This window comes from Mobula hypostoma, chromosome 12, assembly GCF_963921235.1.
Source record: "Mobula hypostoma chromosome 12, sMobHyp1.1, whole genome shotgun sequence".
Classification (NCBI taxonomy): Eukaryota; Metazoa; Chordata; class Chondrichthyes; order Myliobatiformes; family Myliobatidae; genus Mobula; species Mobula hypostoma.
Genome location: NC_086108.1, coordinates 16,554,804 through 16,577,716, shown reverse-complemented (window position 1 = coordinate 16,577,716; position 22,913 = coordinate 16,554,804). Strand labels below are relative to the sequence as shown.

The window sequence follows — 22,913 nt, the reverse complement described above, 5'->3', positions numbered from 1 at the left end:
GAAAACCAAAAATCGTTTAGAAAGGAGTAAAACCGGTATTAGTTTTTTTTTTAAACTGCTGGAGAAACTAATAGGATCAAATGCTGATAAATCCCCAGGACCTGATAAAATGTATCTCGGAATACTGAAAAGGCTAGTATATACGTTGGTTGACATCTCCCAAATTTTCATGGGTTGTGCATGGCTCCTGCAAATTAGTGTGTGCCAAATGTAGCCACTCTGTTTAAAAGGAGGGAACAGGAAACTGCATCCTGGTTAGCCAAACATCAAAAATAAGGAAAATACTAAAATCTACAAGCAAGGATGTGATAACACTTAGAAATTATTAATGGAATTAGACAAAGTAAAAAACATCGTGGTGCTCAGATGTAGCAGTGTAGTCTCACTCTTGTTCTCCTGACCTGGTTTATCTACTGATTAAGTGCTGACTGTTCTACTTACTGAGAGTTCTCTGTTATGATCCTGGTCCCAGCACTTGATGTATTGAGTAGCATGATTATCAAACAAGAAACAGCTTATCCTGACACCTTTCATATAAAGCTGGGGACTACAATCAGACTACTTGAAGAGGTCTCTGCCCTTTTACCATCATCTGCAGCACCAGAGCATGTAACACATTCAATCGTTGCTAAACTACCATCAAAAATGCCTACAGTTCCATCTCTAGACCATATTTCAGGAAATCTGATCATCTAGCTGTCCTCCTCCTACCTGCATACAGGCAGAGGGTAAAGAGCAAGACATCAGAGAGGTAGTTGTGAAAGACAGAGGCACAATGATGGGATTGTTTGAGTCATTGCACTGGGACATGTTGAAGGATTTATCAGAGGACCTGAATGAATACGCCATGGTTGTCACAGACTTCATAAAGACACTTGAATCCTCACAAAATCGTTAAACGTCTTCCCCATCCAGAAGCACTGGATGAGACGAGATCCACAGCCTGCTGATAGCTGGATCGATGGTGTTCAGGACTGGCAATCCAGGAAAGTACAAGAAATCCAGGTCTAACCTCAGAAAGCTATCTCACATGTGGTGGCAATTCCAGACCAAAATTGAATCACAGAAGGATGCTCAACAATAGGTCGATGGCAGATGCAATCTCAATCGCTCTCCATGCGGCTTTAGACCACTTGGACAGCACAAACACCTCTGTTGGGATGCTACTCATCGACTAACGCTCAGCATTTAACACCATCATTCCCACAATCCTGATTGAGAAATTGCAGAACCTGGGCCTCTGTACCTTCCTCTGCAATTGGATCCTCGACTTCCTAACCAGAAGACCACAATCTGTGCGATGTGCTGATAACATCTCCTCCTCGCTGACGATCAACACTGGTGCACTTCGGGTGTGAGCTTAGCTCACTGCTCTACTCTCTATATGTTGTTGTTGTTGTTGTTCGTCCATCATTGATGTCGATGAGGACCTCGACACCATAATGATGTTGTCGAGACTAGCGCGTGATTTGGATTTAAGTGAGGGAGAGTTGCGCAGCGTCAGCCTCACTCTCTCTTCCCAATTCCCATCTGGGTCCAGTGGCAAGACAGAGTCTAGACGGCTGGAGATGGGACTAGGCACAGTGGATGACCAGGTCACCTTCTGTGTCTTGTCCTGCTCTACACGTTCCGCGACGCTTGCAGAGACCGCCTTCTTGACCGTTGGACCTTCCATTGGTCTCGTCTGCTCAATCCGCCGGAGTCTGTCTTCACATGCTGGGATAGACAACTCCCTATCTCACCGAGGGTTTGAGACCCGTCGGCTACCCTCACCTGGTTTAGCCAGCTTGTCGAAGCCGTTGCCCGGGGTGTGGCCGCTGTCGCATGCAAACAGCTACGGGGAGCCACAGGTGAGAGCTGAGTGCCAGGTGGGGACCAAAGGTGGACTAACCTTTGGGGTGTCAGGGAGGGATAGCACTTTCTATGTACCCATGACTATATGGCTAGACATAGCTCAAGTACCATCTATAAATTTGCTGATGATATAACCATTGTTGGTAGAATCTCAGGGGTGACGAGAGGGTGTCCAGGAGTGAGGTATGCCAACTAGTGGAGTGGTGCTGCAGCAACAACCTGGCACTCAACGTCAGTAAGACGAAAGAGCTGATTGTGGACGGAACACATACCAGTCCTCATAGAGGGATCAGAAGTGGAGAGAGTGAGCAGTTTCCTGGGTTTCAAGATCTCTGAGGATCTAACCTGGTCCCAACATATTGATGCAGTTATAAAGAAGGCAAGACAATGGCTATACTTTATTAGGAGTTTGAAGAGATGTGGTATGTCAACAAATACACTCAAAAACTTCTATAGACGTGCCATGGAGAGCATTCTGACAAGCTGCATCACTGTCTGGTATTGGGGGGTGGAGAGGCTACTGCACAGGACTGAAAGAAGCTGCAGAGGGTTGTAAATTTAGTCAGCTCCATCTTGAGTACTGGCCTACAAAGTACCCAGGACATCTTTAGGGGGCAGTGTCTCAGAAAGGCAGCGTCCATTATTAAGGACCTCCAGCACCCAGGGCATGCCCTTTTCTCACTGTTACCATCAGGTAGGAGGTACAGAAGCCTGAAGGCACACACTCAGTGATTCAGGAACAGCTTCTTCCCCTCTGCCATCCAATTTCTAAATAGACATTGAACCCTGGGACACTAACTCACTTTTTTTTAATATATAGTGTTTCTGTTTTTGCACAATTTTTTAATCTATTCAATATACATATGCTGTATAAAGTATACTGAATAAGATTTACTTATTATTATTATTTTATTACTTTTTCTTCTATATTATGTATTGCATTGAATTGCTGCTACTAAGTTAACAAATTTCATGTCACACGCCGGTAATAATAAATCTTATTCTGATTCTCAATAGCTATGGCAGAGCTTGAATGCCATCAGCTCCTACAAAGCCAAACCAAGCAACATAAATAACAACAAGGTTTCCACTCCCAGATGGGCTCAATACCTTTTATACTCCCTTTGACCGACAGAACATGGAGGTACTTTCACAAACCCCTACAGCCCTCAACAACCCTATGATCGCAATCTCTGAAGCTGATATGAGAGCATCCTTCGGGATGGTGAACCCACAGAAAGTATCTTTCCTAGGTGGTGTACCTGGCCAAGGACTGTAAACCTGTGCTAATCAATTGGCTGGAGTGTTTACTGATATCTTTAACCTCTCACTTCTGCAGCCTGAGGTACCGATCTGCATCAAGCAGGCTTCAGTCATACCTGCCTCAATGACTATTGTCAGTAGCTCCTGCATCCACTGTTATGAAGTGCTTTGAGAGGTTGATCCTGAAACATATCGAATCGTGCCTGAGGAGTCTCTTGGATCTGTTCCAGTTTGCCTACTGTCGCAACAGGTCAACAGCAGATGCCATTTCACTGGCTTTTCAATCTCCTCTTGAACATCTGGACAAAGAAGTATATCAAGATACTCTCCATTAACTACAGCTCAGCATTCAACACTATCATCCCCTCGAAACTAAACACTAAGCTCCAAGACCTAGGCCTCGATACTTCTCTGTACAACTGGATCCTCTATTTCCTCACTTGCAGACCCCAATTGGTACAGATTGGCAACAATGTCTCCATAATCTCCATCAGCAAGATACACCATAAGGTTTTGTGCTTAGCCCCGTGCTCTACTCACTTTATACCTATGACTGCTTGATTAAGTAAGCTCCAATGCCTTACTTAAGTTTGCTGACAACACCACTTTTGTTGGCTGAATCAAAGGTAGTGATGAATCAGCATTTTGGAAGGAGATTGAAACTCTGGTTGAATGATGCCAGAACAACAACCAACATCAGCAAAACCAGACAGTTCATTATTGACTACAGGAGGAAGAAATTGGGGGTTGATGAGCCAGTGCCCATTAAGCTATCAGAGGTGGAGAGGGTCAGTAACGTTAAATACCTTGTCATTGTCATATCAGAGGAACCGGTACAGTAAGTGCCATCACAAAAAAAAGCACAACAACACTGCTATTTTCTTAGAAGTTGTGCAAGTTCAGCATGTCATCTAAAACTTAGACAAATCTCTGTTAATACACAATGAAGAATATCTTGACTGGTTGCATCACAGCCTGGTATGGAAACATCAATCCCCAAGAACAGAAAAGCTTACAAAAAGTGGTGGATACAGCCCAGTCCATCACAGGAAAAGCCCTCCCCACCATTGAGCACATCTACAAGGTGTGTTGCCACAAGAAAGCAGCATCCATCATCAAGGACACCCACTATCCAGGCTCTTTTTACTATTGCCATTGGGAAGAAGGTATAGGACCCTTAGTTCCCACAGCACCAGGTTCAGGAGTACTTCAACAATCAGGCTCCTGAGCCAGGGTGGGTAATTTCATTCACCTTAACTCAGAACTGATTCCACAACCTATGGACTCACTTTCAAAGACTCTTTTTGTATTTGTTTATTCTACTGTGGATGTTTGAAAGAAAATATATCGTAAGGTAGTATATAGTGGCGTATACTGTATGTCCTTTGATAATAAATTTACTTTGAATTTTCAACTTTGGACATCAATTTATGAAAGGAAAATCATTTGACAAATTTACTGGAGTTTTTCGAGTATGCAAGTAGTAGAATGTATGAGACCAGTGGATGTAGTGTATTTGGATTTTCAAAAGGCCTTTAATAGAGTTCTGCATAAGAACTTAGTGTGCAAAATTAAGGTATATGAGACTGGGCAAAATATATTGGCATGGATTGAAATTTGGTCGAGGGACAGGAAACAGAATAGGAATAACAGGATCTTTTATAAGGTGGCAGGCCATGACTAGAGGAATGCCATAGGAATCAATGCGTGATTCCCGGTTATTCACAATGTATACCAATAATCCAGATGAAGGAAGTAACAACGCAGAATACTACAGTATAATGGTTGTGAGGCGGATGCAAAGAAGGCAATCTAGATGAGTTGAGTAGGAGGGCAATCACATGGCAGACACAGTATTACTTTGATAAATGTGGTTATCCACCTTGTTATGAAAAACAGAAACCCTGGCAGTTATTTAAGTGATGAAGTGGGAGTTGTTAAGAATCTGAGTGTTCTTTAACACTAATCATTGGAAGCTAACACAAGGTGCAGGAAACAGTTATAAAGGCAAGTAGTTTGGTAGTACTGCAGTTCAAACACAATCACCTCAGATTATTGGGTGAGAACCAGTACAGGTTCAGTCTTTGGTGTTATCCATAGATAAGTTTTAAGATAGAGGCTACTATGGGTCAAAGCAGAACAGGACAGCTATAAGAGTGACCTGAAAGCTTTAAAAAAAAGTAAAATTCTGGTATCATCTGAAGAACAACAAGGAATTTATATGAAGCCTTTAGAACCTTTGGTACACTACTCCTGGTGTGAAAAGTATCAAAAGTGTAGACATGAGAGAATCCAGGACCAAGGGCTGTAAAAGGGCAGCTGCAGCAGCTTAATGGAGGTTAGCTTGGGTGCAGGTAAGTGATTTGGTTTGTATTGTGAGTTCATGTCTTAATTTTTACGTTTACCACTTTCTAACCCACAGAGTGAAACCCCGTGATGCAGCCGTGTTAATTGAAGACACAGATGATGAAGCATACACATGAAAGTCAGCAGTGAGCGTGCACTGTCCTTCACACGTTCCAGTTCTACCGGGCACTGATCACAATCTGCCAGCACATGTGGCAACAGACTCAATTCCATTTTTCTTCCTTTGTTTTAATATATTTAAACCGACTCAAGAAGGTTGTAAAGAACAATTTTACAACAGACAGAACATATCCACATGGATCAAATCAAATGGAAAAGACTCAGAGCTGAAAAGTACCAATTTTTTTTGTTTTGTCTTGTATTATTTTCTCTCTCTCAGGCTCCATATAGCTAGGGCTGGTTTTAGCTGGGTTCTTCAAATCTTTTTAACCAGCTCATGGCCCTGGTTGCACTTGCAGGGAAAGTGCAATTAATTGTACTTCCTACGTGAAGTTATGGTGTTTAAAAAATAATTTTGATATGCATTTGTTCTGTTCCTATCAGAAATATTCATATTATTTATGAGAGAAATTTCTGCCCTGTACGTTGATGCAGAATTTAGTCTCAATGTTCGTTGAACTTTTTTTTCTGTTTTGGTCAGTGATCAGATTTCCTGTTGCAAGGAAGCAAAACATCTTTATTAAGAGCACTTCAAAGTTTTCTAGGCGGCAGATCCCACAGAGCTATCAAATGCAGAGTCCTGCATCCAACACAGATCACCAGGCTACATTCCAAATGCTGCAAGATATCCATAATAGCTGGCAAAAATAACTTTACAGATGCTACAAAATGTGCTTGCGTTATTTATAAGTCATATCTAAAGCCAGTGACAACAGGAGATTTTAAAAGAAATTATTCATTTCAGAATTTTCTATCAGTCAAGCTTACATATCCCAGAAAACAATTGCTTTAAATTTTCACAAGTTCAGCATTAGTAATATTTCTGATTTTACCAAAGGTTTAATATCAAGTAAATGGTTTCTCTCAGTGCATAGATGTAATCCATCATTGATAGGATTTGGATTTTTTTTTTCAATTGCTTGCGCCACTCCTGAAAGCTGCTAATAACCCAGCCTGTTGTAGCAATGGGAATGTTGACTTGCATGAGGAACATTTCCCTGGAATGGTCAGTGCTGTCTTTCATAAAGCTGTCCTTCCTCTCCAAACTACAGAAATTCACATCAAATTACTCCAGTAACATAGGCCGACGACAATGTAAGTGATTACACAGCCCCTTAGTTGTATAGTTCAGTGGAGCCACCTTAAGATCTAGTTCAGTTGGCCAATGCTAGAGCGATTTTAATGTGGTGTATTATTTTAAAGGGATAGTTGTCCTATTTATTATCTGTGCCAAACATTGCTGTATATGTCAGGTTTAGAATTCATTAATAATGTGTGCCACAGCAAAAGTTCACAATGAAGAAGTTGTGTAGTGCTCAGTGATGGTTCATGTCATGTTCTGAATTCATTCCATCTACTTGATTTTAACAGAGGTTTCTGTTTTTAATATAGTTGATTTAGCTGAATTGGGACATTCAGAAATTACCATGTAATATTAGCTTTCTTCTGACATAGTCTTAAGTGGGCTCCATTATAACAAAGGACAAGATCCTTGGCATGCAAAGGAGATCAAGGTAAGAGTGTGCCTGATCTTGGACCTCCATCAGGTTTTGCTCTGTGTCAGAGCACTCAACATGTTTGCTGATCCTGCCTGGTTAAGGAGTGATTTACAGTATGCTGAAAATGCAAGCTGTTGTTGTGGAATGGAGGAAGCTACTAATGCAAAAGGAGCACTGGGTTTGACTCACTTGGACACAGGACTGCCTTCCAAAACAGCATAGCCAAGCACATACACTTGGAGCTAGAAGTTGAAGCATTTTATTAATGAATTATTCATAGACAGAATAATGGCAAAATAAAAGCTTTCCAAATTTCATTCTCCAGCGCATGTCACAACATTCACCCATATTTCATTTTGCAAAAGTAGCTAACTTTTGTACAGAATTTCACATTCCTGTTGCCTTTTAATAAAGTGTATGGAAAATGGATGCAATTCAATTACATTTTAGCACCTACAAAAAAAAAGAGAGTAAATAGGCCCAATGTAAACCTTGAGGTTTGATGCCTCGGGAAATGAGTTTAAAGTGGTTTCACGGTACAAACATAGGCAACCTCTGCTGCTCCTTTCATGTTACTGGACCACTTCCAATGCAAGCTTTTTCTTAATGGAGTTGGTCCCCATTGTGGCTGGATCTGTTTGAAATCAGGGCAGAGTTAGGTAGTGGTCACATTAGACATGATCCCTCATTGGTGAGCCAAGTTTTCTATCGTTCAACAACACAGGGAGTTTAGATTGGGATAGGCAATCTAAGTTTTAATTTAAAAAATGGAGAAGACAGAGATATAAAGGAGCTTTATTTTCCTGAGAAAATACACAGGGAAATGAGTTGCCCATGGTGGTGTGCTGAGTAACTGGTATTAGAACTGCATTGCACTTCCAACTTGAGTGTGAATGAAGCAAGTACCAAGAATAGGTTCAGTGTTACTATTAGCACTGAATATCCATTATTTGATGTAACAACAGTAAATACCCAGCAGGTCAGGCAGCATCTGTGGAAAGAAAAAGAGTTAACCTTCAGGCCTTTGTCTTTCCCACTAATGCTACCTGACCTGCTGAGTGTTTCCAGCTTTTTCTATTTTCATTTCAGATTTCTAGCATCCACTATTTTATTGATATTCATCCATTATCTGTCCTTGTTTGAAAGCAACTTGGTTCAAATCATTTTCACAATCTAGTTATGAATGTCGTCATCCCAGAATCCCATATTTCTTTTTCTTTCATAATTCTTCTTTATCAATGTGATTTTGCTAAATATAATTGTAATGCAGAATGAATAACTGACACAAAAGTGACAAAACATTGGTTATGTTTTATTCTGAATTTGATTTTCAAATATCCATCTTCCTCCTCTTCCCACCTCTGGCTGGAAAAAAAGATCAAACCTTGTGGACCATATGAGAAGCCTGTATATAGCATAAGTGGACCGTTATGAATCAGACACAACCTGTACTAGTATTGCACTAATGTTGATTTTTGAGTGAGCACAAACACTTATTTTGCTAATTCTTCACAGGAACGGAAAAACTGTATGCAAAAGAGATTTGGAGATCCAAAACCTGTTTCTGACAGTTACATAAACAGGGGGACTGCGTTTTTGGAAGTTTTCAATAAGATCCTCCTTAAAGCAAATCTCTAATTTCACTGTGGGCAAAGGCACATTTATACAGTTGCAGTAATGCTGGCAAGGGCTGATTAAATCTGAACCACTAAATCGGTTTGAACTAGGTCTGTGCCTTGTGCAGAAAAAAGCTAGGAAAGACAAGAAGTATCATTATGAATCAAAATACAGAATCAAATACAATAGCATTGATCATGTCTGTAGTTTTGGCACTGCAGATATAAGGAACTCTCTAGCCATAGACTGATCTGCTCTGAAGAGTACACTGCTTTGGGTTTTCATATTGTCTTGATGCGCCAGCAATGATATGACAGTTGTGCTAAATTTCATAGATATTCAATGATTCCTTTGACTTGCAGTGTTTTTGACAGCCTGTATTTCTTTGGTTAGGGAACAGATCATTGCTCTTGAGTCCATGACTCCCAGTCATCACAGTTAATGTATTCCCAACCAGCCAGAAAAGAATAGTCTGAAAAATCTGGAAAGGGTGAGGGCAATTGGGGATAAAAGATGCCTCAGCACATTTATCTGATTTCTGAAAGGTTTAAAACACTTAAGTTATTTTTCTTGTGTTCTGTCCACAATTTCTTGGTTCTTCCTACCGTTATCATAGACAATGCGAGAGTAACAAGATGCCTTCACTACTGGACAATGGGGCTCTTCACGTAAAAATCTAAAGTTGCCTTTAGCAAACGTTATCCATGATTCCAGTGTACCTTGCTGCTCCTTAGTCATCACTGGAGCAGGGGATAACTTCCTTTCACACAGCTCTCTGCATTCTGAGCTGATTGAATCCTGTGTATGGATCTGTGAGCTCTGCCCAGGGGTCAGGATGATTGATGGGACAGACAGCTGGGTTGTTTGTGAGAGAGCTGCTTTTGTTATAGTATCTTGAAAGTCCATATGCCGCTGGTGGTGCTGTTCCCTTTTTAGGAGTCATATATGAAGGATTCCCATGAGTTAGTGATGATGTTATAAACTTTGAAAACACCCATGAAGCTTCTGCAAACCTCTTCCCACAAACAGCACCAAGCATTCTGTTTGTTTCAGCAATCTGATGTCAGGCACATGGACAATGTAGCCCACCCATTTGAGGAGCTGATCTGAGCCTTAATGCTGATGTTGGTCCTTTCAACTGAAACATAACAAAGTGTGCAATGGATGACTGGCTTGACCTATTTCAGAGTGCAGAGCCACTTGCAACAAGGCTGTCCCAACCATCCCATTCAGGAACTCGTGATGCTTGGGAATGCAATGTGCACTTTCAAGATAGGAGTCCAACAACAGTGGATGATTACAGAAAATGAAAAGAGTTGCAGGGGTGTATAGACAACTGAATTGTCCACAGTTGGGATAATTCAACATCCTGACAGTCCAATAGCACATCACTTTGGGAAGAAGGTCAATGTCATACATTAAATTTGATGCTATTCTATTACAGTAAGTTTAGTGAGCACTCACACTGTATTAAATTAACAAGATATTAACTTCTTCGATCACATAACCCAAAATATAACTCCACAAAATAATAATCATTTTTAGTTATTGTTTCATTTTAATAGATAATTAAATAGAAGGCAGTCATTATTAATTTGAGAAAGCAGAATAAACTGAGTTGTGGTTTCTTTGCCCCCTGTTGGAGGTTGCATTCTGCTCCCAAAGATAGTTTTTGTTAGTATCTGGTATGACATTATGCTGTGTGTATTTTTGCACTTCAAAATGGCACTGCTGGCTCCAGCAAGAAAACATGGCATCAAACACTCAAAAATCAATGGTAGTCTCAACTCCCTGCACAGTTAGCTGGTCCTTTCACCCACACAATGATGTTTATTTGACCAATGTCTTGGGGAATAGCTATCATAGTTGTAACCAGAAGGCTTTGAATTCCGGGATCAAGCACAGATTTTTTTATTGGCTCAGTGGTCTGTTTGCTTGCAGTTAATGATAATCCATTTATTAATTCACTTGCCTGATTCTTGGCATGTACTGTTGACTCAGACTTGCTTTCAGAAGGTATGTTAAGAAGGCCCCAACAAGCCCAACTAGCAAGCACACATTCAAAGTGTTGAAACATAGGCTCTGCCCTGACCATGCACTCAGCCTATTGACCCAGCCTTTTGAAGAGAAAGCTGTGGTGGCCTTTCTCCTTGCTCCTCTGCATGGAAACTGTGCAACAATGCTCCCACTCCACACTCTCTTGCAATTCAGAGTTTAATTTCCAATCTGGCCATAATTTGTAAATTAGCAGTAGAATCAAGCCGCGGAGCTTTGGACTTTAATGTCTTGGTCTTCAGGATGCTCAGCATCAGGCAGGTGGACCAATGTTGCTGTAAGTTGCTTTCAGAGTTTTTAAGGAAATGTGTTTCTAATTAAACAATGCAATTCATCTATTAATATTCTTTCTATTTTCTTGGCACCTTAATTAATAAAGGCTTTGTAGGAAATAGTTCTTACCCAGGTCCTTGTTTATCAAGGACTCTATGAAAGCAGACTCTGGAACACTTGTGATGCAATGGGAAAGAACATGGACTAGTGGCAAAGTTGATGAGCACACTGAACCAAAAAGACCTCCTGTCCCTCTCATTTGATGGCAATGTGAAGCTGCAGTATTATGTGATGAAGGAAATACTTTTATATCAGAGCACATTAATATAAAAGGTGTGTCCAACAGGGAACCTCTGGTACTAATGCCTTCACCAGTCCTAGTACTCCAGCTGGGACAGTTATTAGGATACCAGTCTTTTACTTCTGGTCTTTGATACTGTTGCTCTAATGCTGATGCAGTCATCCAGGGAAAAAACTGGATTTCTCACATCAGTGGGGTTTTGGGTGCAGACTTTGAATAATTTCAGATGATAGCTGTCTCTAGCATCAGGATCAGAGAGGCCAAGTTGTGCTCTAACAACAGACCAGTACAGTGTCTTTCAATGATTATATTCCTCTCTAATCTGTCTTTAACCACGCAAAAAATATTTAATTGCATCAAAACTGCATTGAGATTGGGCTGTTATGTCTTCTAACTTGATGGGGCATTTGTGCTTTATTTTACTCTGCGTCTGTGTTCTAGAGCATAGGATGAGCAGGATAATGAATTGTAGTTTTATTTGGTGTCTGAAGAACATGCAAGCTGCAAATGTACAATCATTGTATACAAAGTTGAGCACACAGAGAACTGAGGGAAGATGGAGGCAGCCACCTTCAGTGCTGGAGTCCACCACTGTATTATCAGGAGTTCACTGTTAGCCTGCAGGGTGGTAGGAGAGGTAGAGTGTCAGGGCTCACTTCTACTTCACCGATGAGGCTGAAATCAGTTTGAATATTTGGCATGGACCCACTTACAACTTAATAGTTAATTAAGATGGAAAGAGACCTGATTTCTACAAGAGACAAATCAACGGCCACTGACACTGTGCTGTAAAATTCCCTACACCCCTCTTTTGTTCACACATTCCCCTTTTTATAAACCAGGTGTACTTCTCAAGGATCGTTGACTTGGTGTGTGCATTGGGCACTTCCCCTCATACTCTCCTGCCATTCCCACATTGCCTGCAACACAAATAACTCTGTAGTTGTCTCAGCAAATACACTGCACCTCCTGAACTTTATTGCAGTACTCAGGTCAAAAGACAAGTGGTCTTGGAGATGGTTAAAATATATACCAGAAGACCATGACTGGGAGTTGTTCTGGTACCTATCAGCTTGCTTGTGACAAACCAGGTTCACACTTCTTGTAAGAAGATGTGTTCTCAGACTGTTATCCTTAAAATGTAACTGGCACATTCTAGGTCAAAATAGCTCCACTTTTTTGATGAATTTATTTTGAGTTATTTACTATATTTTCTATTAGTTTGCAAGATTCACAATGAGAATCACCATGGTGCTGGAGTTTAGTTCAAAGAAATATGATCCTAGAGGAAATCTGCAGACCTGAATCATCAAATTAGAGCTTTCCATAATGCCACTCTGAGAGCACATCAGACTGTGGCACCATCTCACAGTTCATTTGTATTGCGCTGCTGGCTTTGGTCATTGCTAGGATTAGTCAGTCCTTGCACGCAATCCTAAGAATCAATAGAAATTGAACACAATTTTTTGAGCTAAGTGATAAGGCTTTGGGCTCTCATTTAAACATGTTACTTTAATATTGTTTAAATTTGATCAGATAAAGATATTAAATAATTGTGATATGTAGTCAATGCCAAAATAAAATTGCTCGAGTTAGAACAATGAATGAAAAACAAGAATGCTGGAAATACACAGCAGGTCAGGTGGGGAGAGCAAGAAACAAAGTTGTTTCAGGCCAATGACCTTTCATCAGCTATTCATCAAACTGAAACATTAAATCTCTCTCTCTCTCTCTCAACAAGTCCTGTCACCAACTGCAAATATACAGCATCTTCTGTTTTTATTCTGTATTTTCAGCATCTGCTGCTTTGTTTTGCTCTTAAATCATTTGGACCAGTTTCACTCAGTTGGGTTAGTTTAGTTTTAAGGATCCCATTGCTTTAATAATACAAACACTAATGATCTAAGATTTTATCAATGTCCAACAGAATTAGTTCCTCTGTATTTTACAAGTGTGATGACATTCCAAAGTTACTTCATTGGATGTAAACAGTTTTAGGATATCCTGAAACTGTAAAAGATGCTCTACAAACATCTATTTGCTACCAATACTGGATTTTATACAACACTGGAGCAGTCCTAAACCTTTTATGATACTGCTCACATGCTGATGTATCACACAGATTTCTCCCAGGGCTGATCATAGTTGGTCACTGCTGTTCCCTTTACACTTCAAATACTCAACCTGTCCTATTCATCTGTGGGCTCACAAGGTAATCCAACTGATGGTTGAATTCCTGTGCATGCTGTATCAAAGGGTATGGAGTTATAGATGAAGAGAGTTCTCTTCAGGGCTATCTCGCGCAGGACATATTATGTAGTCACACAGGGATTTTATTGCTCCTATCTGGAGCTTCCATCTCCTAACACACTAATAATGCACAGACAATTAAATGTGATTGTACTCTGCCGAAAATCTTAACTGGAGGGAGGAAATGAGCATTAAATGATATGATCCTCCTCCATGTTCATGTTCATTCATTAAACCTTATTTTACTTTTGAACAAAAATCAGTAACAACATTTAATAATAATCACCCTTTAATTGTCAAGCTGAACTGTTTTCAATTTTATATTATGACAGCTAGTTGCATCTTAACCAGAGTAATAATAACTCCAATAAAACTGAGGGAACAACTCTCAAAACTGGTACACCAGAAAGGGGATGGTGTATATTAATTCTATTAATGATTTTCTTATATCATTTCAGATCTAGATCAGTTTCCCTGAACAGACAGGTATAATATGTTCATGTTAAGGCAACATAGTTAAAAAGTAGCATTGTATTTCTTACTTTTGTAGCCCTTTGCTAGGTCGCAGGGTCACCATTTTCTGGAACAGCTTGGCTTCCACGACCAAAGTTCAAAGCCCACATTATGAACAGATATGAAAACACCAACACGACAGTCCTTTATAGTGTTTTATATCTATATGTACGTATATTTGTATCCTTGGATATTTTGTCCATTTTGAAAGGACACTATTTCACGTTTGAAATGTACAGTAGCTTTTACCTGCCCGCAGTACATTGGTAGTATGATGCTTTCAAGTCCTGTTAATTAAATGAAGTGAATGTGGAATGTAATTAGTCTTATGTTGGTGCCCTCTTTTCTTGTTCCTCTCACTGTTGCTGACTAGTTGCTTGCAATTCCATAATGTAATAGCAAAGCTTGCAATGCAGTCTTTGTAGTCTGTGGCGTGCCCTGTGGACGATGTACATTGTGATAATTGATGTATGTGAAAGATAGATGCTAAATAGATTTCTGTGGTTTAAGTGTTGATCTTGGAGAAAGATACCTATTCTCCATCTCCCTTTAATGGAAGTGTTTGTAAAATGGTGACTGGTTTTTCTGCTCTGTATTCTGATGGTGCCTGAAGATCTCAAGTTATTTCTGTGTACGCCACAGTCTTGGCATTTAGTTTAATAAACAACTTTGTTTTTCTTTTCATAGGGAACATTTGAAATATACAACTCCATTTTCTTTTACTTTACTCCCGACTGTGTTTCTTTGTGAAAATTGTAAGTTGACATGATTTTGCTTAACACTATATACCTCGTTTAAAAGGTATCCAACTTTAACATTGCTCTGGTACTTGCATTGCTTAGTTACTAGTTCTGAATGTACTAACACTTCTAATAAGAAGGGTGAACCACTCAACCATTTCCCATCACCACTTTTTCTTCATTGGTACCAATATCAACAGTTGCCTGAACTCCAAAAGCAAACCCATGCAAGGTTACACCTCTTATCTGCCCCAGTTCCTTTTGCTCTTCCTCTATTGGGCTTTAGTGCTTCAAATTACTGTCCATGCTCACCATGAAGAATAATAAACTGTTACCCTCCAAGATCTACTAAGCAATCAAACATGGACAACCACTGATACAAATAAGTTGGTTTGACATCTGTTTTTCAACCTCCAACGTATTGAAAGGAAAATAAGAATCTTGCAGAAAGAAACACCAGATCTTGATTAAAGGAAAGCAACTCCTAAAATTCGGAATATTGATAAACAGCTTTTAGTTTGCAGCATAGGAAAGGTGTTCAGCCCAACAGCTCCTTGTATCTCCTGCCCCATCTCAACACATCCTTCCACTCCTCTGCCTTAATCCTTGAATAGAATTGACGAATTGTAAATATTTAAAAGAACCATATGAGACATTGTAACCAACACATCCTCATATTTGTATGGCCCCATCGGTAAGAGCTGGGTGCTGCTAAAATATTGGCAGGGAAGGTTGAGTTGCTGGTGTTAGACTCAGTTATGATCCAAGGAGGGCAGACATTGCAATCGACATTAGAGGATCTGTTTCTCCTGGAAATTTTTGCGATTGCTGTCTACCCATTGACTAAGAAAAATTGATACTGCCCACCAGAAAATTCACAAGGTCACAATGTAAATATGAGGGTTTCAGCATTGCTGCAATCAGTGTTTGTACAAAATATCAATGAATGGAGATCAGTATTAACTAAGACAATAGGAAAGTTGTGTCCTTAGGAAAACTCTCCTCTGAGATCAAATTGTCTTTTTCTGGCTATTATTTGATATCATTAAATGTTGCAGCTTAATGTGGCAAATATCATTGCTGGCCCATTGCCAGTGAAGTGACCAAATGGAAACCTAATATTATCAGAACATTCCCTCTCCTCTCCCATTTTCTCTGGTCTCTGTCCATCTTTTCCTCTACTTCCTCTGACTGAAAGAACAGATGCAATATTCTGCTTGGTTTTTGGCCTTCTGTATCAAATACTAAGGCTGTCATTGCCACTGTTGCCTTTGTCCAGTTCACTAGCATCCTTGTTTATCCAAGAGCTTCTTAAGGCTGCACCATTACTGCATTTGCAGTGTGACTGCACCTCAATACAGTACCTGGGATGAATGGCAACCTTTAATCCAGATCATTCAATGGTTTATCTGCCTGACTTGGAGTTGTATACTGCATGTGTTCCCTGTTTTAAAGTGCACCCGTACTCTTTCAAATGCCACATTTACCCTCTCTCAATGTTCTGGTTTCATATGATTTAAAAGACAAAGTTTTCTGGGGTTTTTTTGCCAAATTGATACTGCCCACCAGAAAATTCACAAGGTCACAATGTAAATGTGAGGGTTTCAGCATTGCTGCAATTAATGTTTGTTCGTACAAAGTTTGTACAATGTTTGTTTGAACAGAGATCAGTATTGACTCCAATTTACAGAGATCTATGTTAAGGCCACTTTGCTTGTGTTAGTTTCATTTTGATTATGTAGACTTTCCAATCCTTTCCCACTCAACTCTCAGAAATGATACTGTTTCTCTTTATTGGTTCACCAATATGTTCTCCTTACACAGTATAAGAAGTTTGGGGTGACGTTGATTTTTATTTATAAATAATCAGAGCAGATGTAAGATGTCAGAGTGTGATATCCATTTCACTTTTGATGTCAATTACTGGAAGACTCCTTTCACCTCATCTTATTAATCAAGTTCCAGAACAGGGAGATGGCCAGTAAGGAACATCTATTTCCTCAAATTAAATGGGTTGTAAATGTTTAGCACAAGATGGAGATGATCATGATGGGTTTTATATATCACATTCTGATATTTATCTTACTGTACCCAGTGCTGCTTGTTTTAAATAAGAATTGATGTGATGTCATCTGTGTTCATTTAATTAGTTGCTGGCTAATGTTATGTTATCCTGGACTGGCCTTGTCACTGATCCCAACAATCTCCCTCCATCCCAGAGGTGTGAATGTGACAATGGGAGAAGGTTTGGTTTTAGTCTTGGTGTTAAACCTTGTGAAATTTCATTTTGTACCGTCTCTGCATCTTATTCTGCTGAGCGGGATTTTTACTATTGCAAATTGTTTGCCGTTAGTTCTGAAATAAAACTTTGCTCCTGAAATGGGAATTGTAATAATTGGCCTGGTCACACATGGCTTTGCCTGCTGCTGTTGCAGGAGGGTTGGGGGAGGATCAGTATTTAAAGAAACTTTTTAAGAATTGATTTTTCAGAGCCTAGAAACAGGATAAACTCCCCTACCACAACCGTCAAACACTAACCAAATGTTATCAGACAGCCACTCTGTGGGATTCTCATTAGGCAGCAGGATAGGTGAAGCATTGTTAAAAAAAAAGGCAGTGAACAAATGTGCTTTAAAGGACTGAATGGAGAAAGGGGGAGTATCAGTTATGGTTGTTTCTATCACATCCATATGGTTTCCAATGTGCTATAAACTCAGGATGTTCTGTTACTATGAACTACAGCACCAGAAATGTTCCTTTTAGCCCTTCATCCCCATTGGAACCTGTCTCCATCTATACTAATCCCATTCGCCTTCATTAGGTCTGTATCCTACTTTGTCTATTCGTGCCTGTGTAAATTCCTCTTAAATTGTATCTAATTGCACCACCTCCTCTGACAGCCAGTTCCAGATATTAACAATACAGTGTAAAAAAACATTACCTCTGAAATCTTTAAAACTTCTCATCTTAAACGTCTTTGACATACCCACCCTGTGAAAAAGATTCTGCAGACCTTATCTCATAATTTTATTTACCTCTATCAGATCACCTCTCATCCTTTCACTCCAATGAAAACAAGCCTAGCCGATCCAATTTCTCTGTAACAGTTCTGAGAGAGAGATACCTGGCTCTATGGAAGTTTGTCTAGAAAAAAGGTCATCCCAATTACCTGTTCTTTTCAGAACATAAGAAATAGGAGCAGGAGTCGGCCATCTGGCCTGTTGAACCTGCTACACCAATCAATAAGATTGTGCTGATCTGACTGAGGACTCAGCTCCACCTACCTCCTTTTTTCCATAACCCTTAATTCCCCTACTATACAAAAATCTATCTGTGTCTTAGACGTATTTAATGAGGTAGCCTCTGCTGCTTTCCCAGGAAAAGCAGTTTCTTCTCATCTCTGTCTGAAATCTATTCCTCCGAATCTTGAGGCCATATCCCCTAGTTCTAATCTCACTTAAGAAAAGACTTGTTTTATATGAAAGATGTATATCAAAACATACGTACAATAAAGTGCAGCACTTTGCATCAGTGACCAACACAGTCTGAGGATTGTTCTGAGAGCAGCCCACAAGTGTTGCCATGCTTCTGGTGCCACCATAGTATGCCTCCAACTCACTAACCATAACCATGTATGTTTGGAATGTGGGAGGAAACTGGAGCACCCAGAGGAAGCCCACACAATCACAGGGAGAACATTCAAACTCCTTCCAGTCAGTTAAGGAAAACAAAACCCCACTGGCACTGTAAAATGATTGTGCTAACCATTATGCTACCGTGCCACCCTTAATGGAGGAAACATCTTTCCTGATTATATCTTACCTATTCTTTACATAATTTCATAGATTTCTATAAGATACCCTCTCATTCTGAATTCCAGCAAGTATAATCCCAGTTGATTCAATCTCTCCTCATAGGCTAATCCGCTTATCTCCAGGATCAACCGGGTGAACCTCCTGTGCAGCTCCTCCAGAGCCAGTATATCTCCCCTCATAGACAGAGATCAGAACTGCACGCAGTACTCCAGGTGCTGCCTCACCTCCCTACACTTAAATTCAATCCCTCTAGCAATGAAGGCCAACATTCCATTTGTCTTGATAATCTGTTACACCTGTAAACCAACCTTTTAAAACTCATGCGCAAGCACTCCCAAATGTCTCTCCACAATGGAATCTTTCACTATTTAAATAATAACTTTAATTTTCTCTTTCAAAGTGGATGTTGTACTCTATCTCCCAGACCCTTGCCTGCTCAATCTATATACGGGTATATCTCTCCACATCCTCAGCATAATTTGCTTTTACACTCAATTTAGTGCCATCAGCAAACTTAAATACACTACACTTGGTCTCCTCTTAGACCAAAAGACATGGGAGCAGAATTAGGCCATTCCGCCCATCGAGTTGCTCTGCCACTGCATCATGGCTGATCCCAGATCCCGCTCAACCCCACACACCATGTGTGGCACGTGGTCAAGTGGTTAAGGCGTCGGTCTAGTAATCTGAAGGTCGCTAGTTCGAGCCTCAGCTGAGGCAGCGTGCTGCGTCCTTGAGCAAGCACTTAACCACACATTGCTCTGCAATGACGCTGGTGCCAAGCTGTATGAGTTCTAGTACCCCTAGTACCCTTCCCTTGGACAACGTCGGTAGTGTGGAGAGGGGAGACTTGCAGCATAGGCAACTGCCGGTCTTTTATACAACCTTGCCCAGGCCTCAGTCAACATTGAAAATTGATGGACAGCCGAAGAAGATACACCTGCCACCTCACCATATCCTTTGATGCCCTGACTGATCAGGAAACTATCAACTTCTGCCTTAAGTATACCAGCGGACTTGACCTCCACCTTGACAGAGCATCCCACAAATTCACTACTCTCTGGCTTAAAAAATTCTTCCTTACCTCTGTTCTAAAAGGTCGCCCCTCAATTTTGTTCTAGTTCTGGATACCCCCACCAAAGGAGACATCCTCTCCACCTCCACCCTATATAGTCCTTTCAAAATTTGGTAGGTTTCAGTGTGATTCCCACCCCCACCCCGCCATATTCTTCTAAATTCTAGTGAGTGCCCGCCCAAAGCTGCCAAACACTCCTCATATGTTAACCTCTTCATTCCCTGAATCATCCTCGTGAACCTCCTATGGACTCTCTCCAATAACAACACATCCTTTCTGAGATATGGGGCCCAAAACTGTTGACAATACTCCAAGTGCAGCCTGGTTAATGTCTTGTAAAGCCTTGGCATTATCTGTTTGCTTTTATATTCTATTCCCCTTGAAATAAATGCCAACATTGCATTTGCCTTCTTTACCACAGACTCAACCTGTAAATTAACCTTCTGGGAGTCATGCACGAGGATTCCTAAGTCCTTCTGCACCTCTGATGTTTGAACCTTCTCTCTATTTAAATAATAGTCTGCACTATTTCTTCTTTCACCAAAATGCATTATCATACATTTCCCAACACTGTATTCCATCTGCCACTTTTTTGCCCATTCTTCCAATTTGTCTAAGTCCTGTGTTACATACCCCGTGGATATCTTGTGACTGTCTTATGAGCATGATGTAATGGTCTTGCAGAGGTCACATGATGTAATTTTCCCGTCAGTGTGAGGTCACATGATGACCTGTTCTCAACAGGTATAAAGGAGACCCCTGGTGTGACACAGTTAGTTTTTCAGTTTAGTTTTGTGTTAGTTCATCAGTTACTCCGTTATGCTGCGTATTTGACATGATGCAGCTTTGTTTTAAAAAGGAGTTTTCCTTTCTATTTTAAGGTGAAAAGATTGGTTCTGGCAGTTTCGCCAATTGCTGCCAGGTTTGTGTGTTGCATATATAATTTTCCCTTTTCAGTAGTATTGGAGAGTGAAGACTTTATTAAAGGATGGGAACCTGATGGATCAGAATAAAGTTGGAGTCGTTCGGCAGCTTTATAAAGGATTGACCTTATTGAGGATTCATTCATAATATAGTGACCCGTATCTGAGATAACTCCTGCAAGAGCAGGGAAGTTGTGCAGAGTTCACTCACCAGGAAAAGGTCAGTTCCTTTAAGCCGTATTATTTCCTTCGTCGTGAATCCTTTGGAGAATCAGCAGTAACATCACGTCTTTGAAGAAATCCATTTCCAGAGAAGTCTGTCTTTATTGACTGTGTAAATCATTTGGACTTTCGAATTTACCATTTTAAGACTGGGTTTGAATTTACCACTTTAAGAACTATTTTCGCATTTACCCTTTTAAGAACTGTTCCAGAGTTGCCATGTAGCAGTTAACTTCTGGTTATGTTAGTCGTTTGAATACTTTTCACTATTTGTTGAGCAGAGTTTAATAAATGTTTGTTTGTTTTTTATGAAACCCGACTCAATTGATAATTCATTGTTGCCGATCACGTGACACCTATTACAATCACATTGTTTCCTCAGCACTACCTAACCCTCCATCTATCTTGGTATCATCCACAAACTCTGCCACAAAGCCATCAATTCCATTATCCAAATCACTGACAAACAATGTGAAAAATAGCAATTCCAATATTGACACCTGAGGAACACCACTAGTCACAGGATGTCAACCAGAAAAGGCCCCCTTAATTCCCATTCACTGCCTCCTGCCTGTCAGCAATTCCATTATCCATGCCAGTATCTTTCCTGTAATGCTATAGGATTTTATCTTGTTAAGCAGCCTCATGTGTGGCACCTTATCAAATGCCTTCTGAAAATCCAAGTAAATAACATCCACAACCTCTCCTTTGTCCACCCTGTTTGTTACTTCCTCAAAGAACTCTAACAGATTTATCAGGCAAGATTTCCCTTCAAAGAAACTTTGACTTATTTTACCATTAGTCTCCAAGTATCCCAAAACCTCATCTTTCATAATTGACTTCAACACTAACATCTCTCTTTGCCATGTTACACGTCCTCCACCATGAAGACTGACACAACTATTGTTCAAGGCCTCAGTCATTTCCACATTCCCAATATTAGTTTCCTTTCTCATCTTCCAAAAGTCCTATGTTCACTCCAGCCACCCTTACCTGACTTATATAATTAAAAATTGTTTCTATAATTGGTACCAATTTATATTCACAATCCATCTTCCCATTCCTTGTAACTTGCTTGGTGGTTCATTGTTTTTTTAAAGTCCTTGCTGTCTTGAGGAAAATTAAAGTGGATAAATCCCAGGGACCTGACAGGGTGTTCCCTTGGACCTTGAAGGAGACTAGTGTTGAAATTGCAGGGGCCCTGGCTGAAATATTTAAAATGTCGCTGTCTACAGGTGAGGTGCCGGAGGATTGGAGAGTGGCTCATGTTGTTCCGTTGTTTAAAAAAGGATTGAAAAGTAACCCAGGAAATTATAGGCCAGTAAGTTTAATGTCGGTAGTAGGTAAGTTATTGGAGGGAGTACTAAGAGAGAGAATCTACAAGCATTTGGATAGACTGGGACTTATTAGGGAGAGTCAACATGGCTTTGTGCGTGGTAGGTCATGTTTGACCAATCTATTGGAGTTTTTCGAGGAGGTTACCAGGAAAGTGGATGAAGGGAAGGCAGTGGATATTGTCTACGTGGACTTCAGTAAGGCCTTTGACAAGGTCCCGCATGGGAGGTTAGTTAGGAAAATTCAGTCGCTAGGTATACATGGAGAGGTGGTAAATTGGATTAGACATTGGCTCGATGGAAGAAGCCAGAGAGTGGTGGTAGAGAATTGCTTCTCAGAGTGGAGGCCTATGACTAGTGGTGTGCCACAGGGATCAGTGCTGGGTCCATTGTTATTTGTCATCTATATCAATGATCTGGATGATAATGTGGTAAATTGGATTAGCAAGTTTGCTGATGATACAAAGATTGGAGGTGTAGTAGACAGTGAGGAAGGTTTTCAGAGCCTGCAGAGGGACTTGGACCAGCTGGAAAAATGGGCTAAAAAATGGCAAATGGAGATTAATACTAACAAGTGTGAGGTATTGCACATTGGAAGGACAAACCAACGTAGAACATACAGGGTTAATGGTAAGGCACTGAGGAGTGCAGTG

At 40.3% G+C, this 22,913-nt stretch overlaps 1 protein-coding gene across 1 annotated transcript in view; it reads left to right on the top strand.

Annotated features, from left to right (window-relative positions):
• LOC134354636 (xenotropic and polytropic retrovirus receptor 1 homolog) overlaps positions 1-18,004 on the top strand; it is a 411,898-nt gene extending 393,894 nt beyond the window's left edge. Inside the window, exon 15 of the mRNA XM_063063679.1 lies at positions 5,540-18,004. Coding sequence (XP_062919749.1) covers positions 5,540-5,600 — 61 coding nt within the window. The 3' untranslated portion in view covers positions 5,601-18,004. The remainder of the gene's footprint in view (positions 1-5,539) is intronic.
• Positions 18,005-22,913: the final 4,909 nt, after the last annotated feature.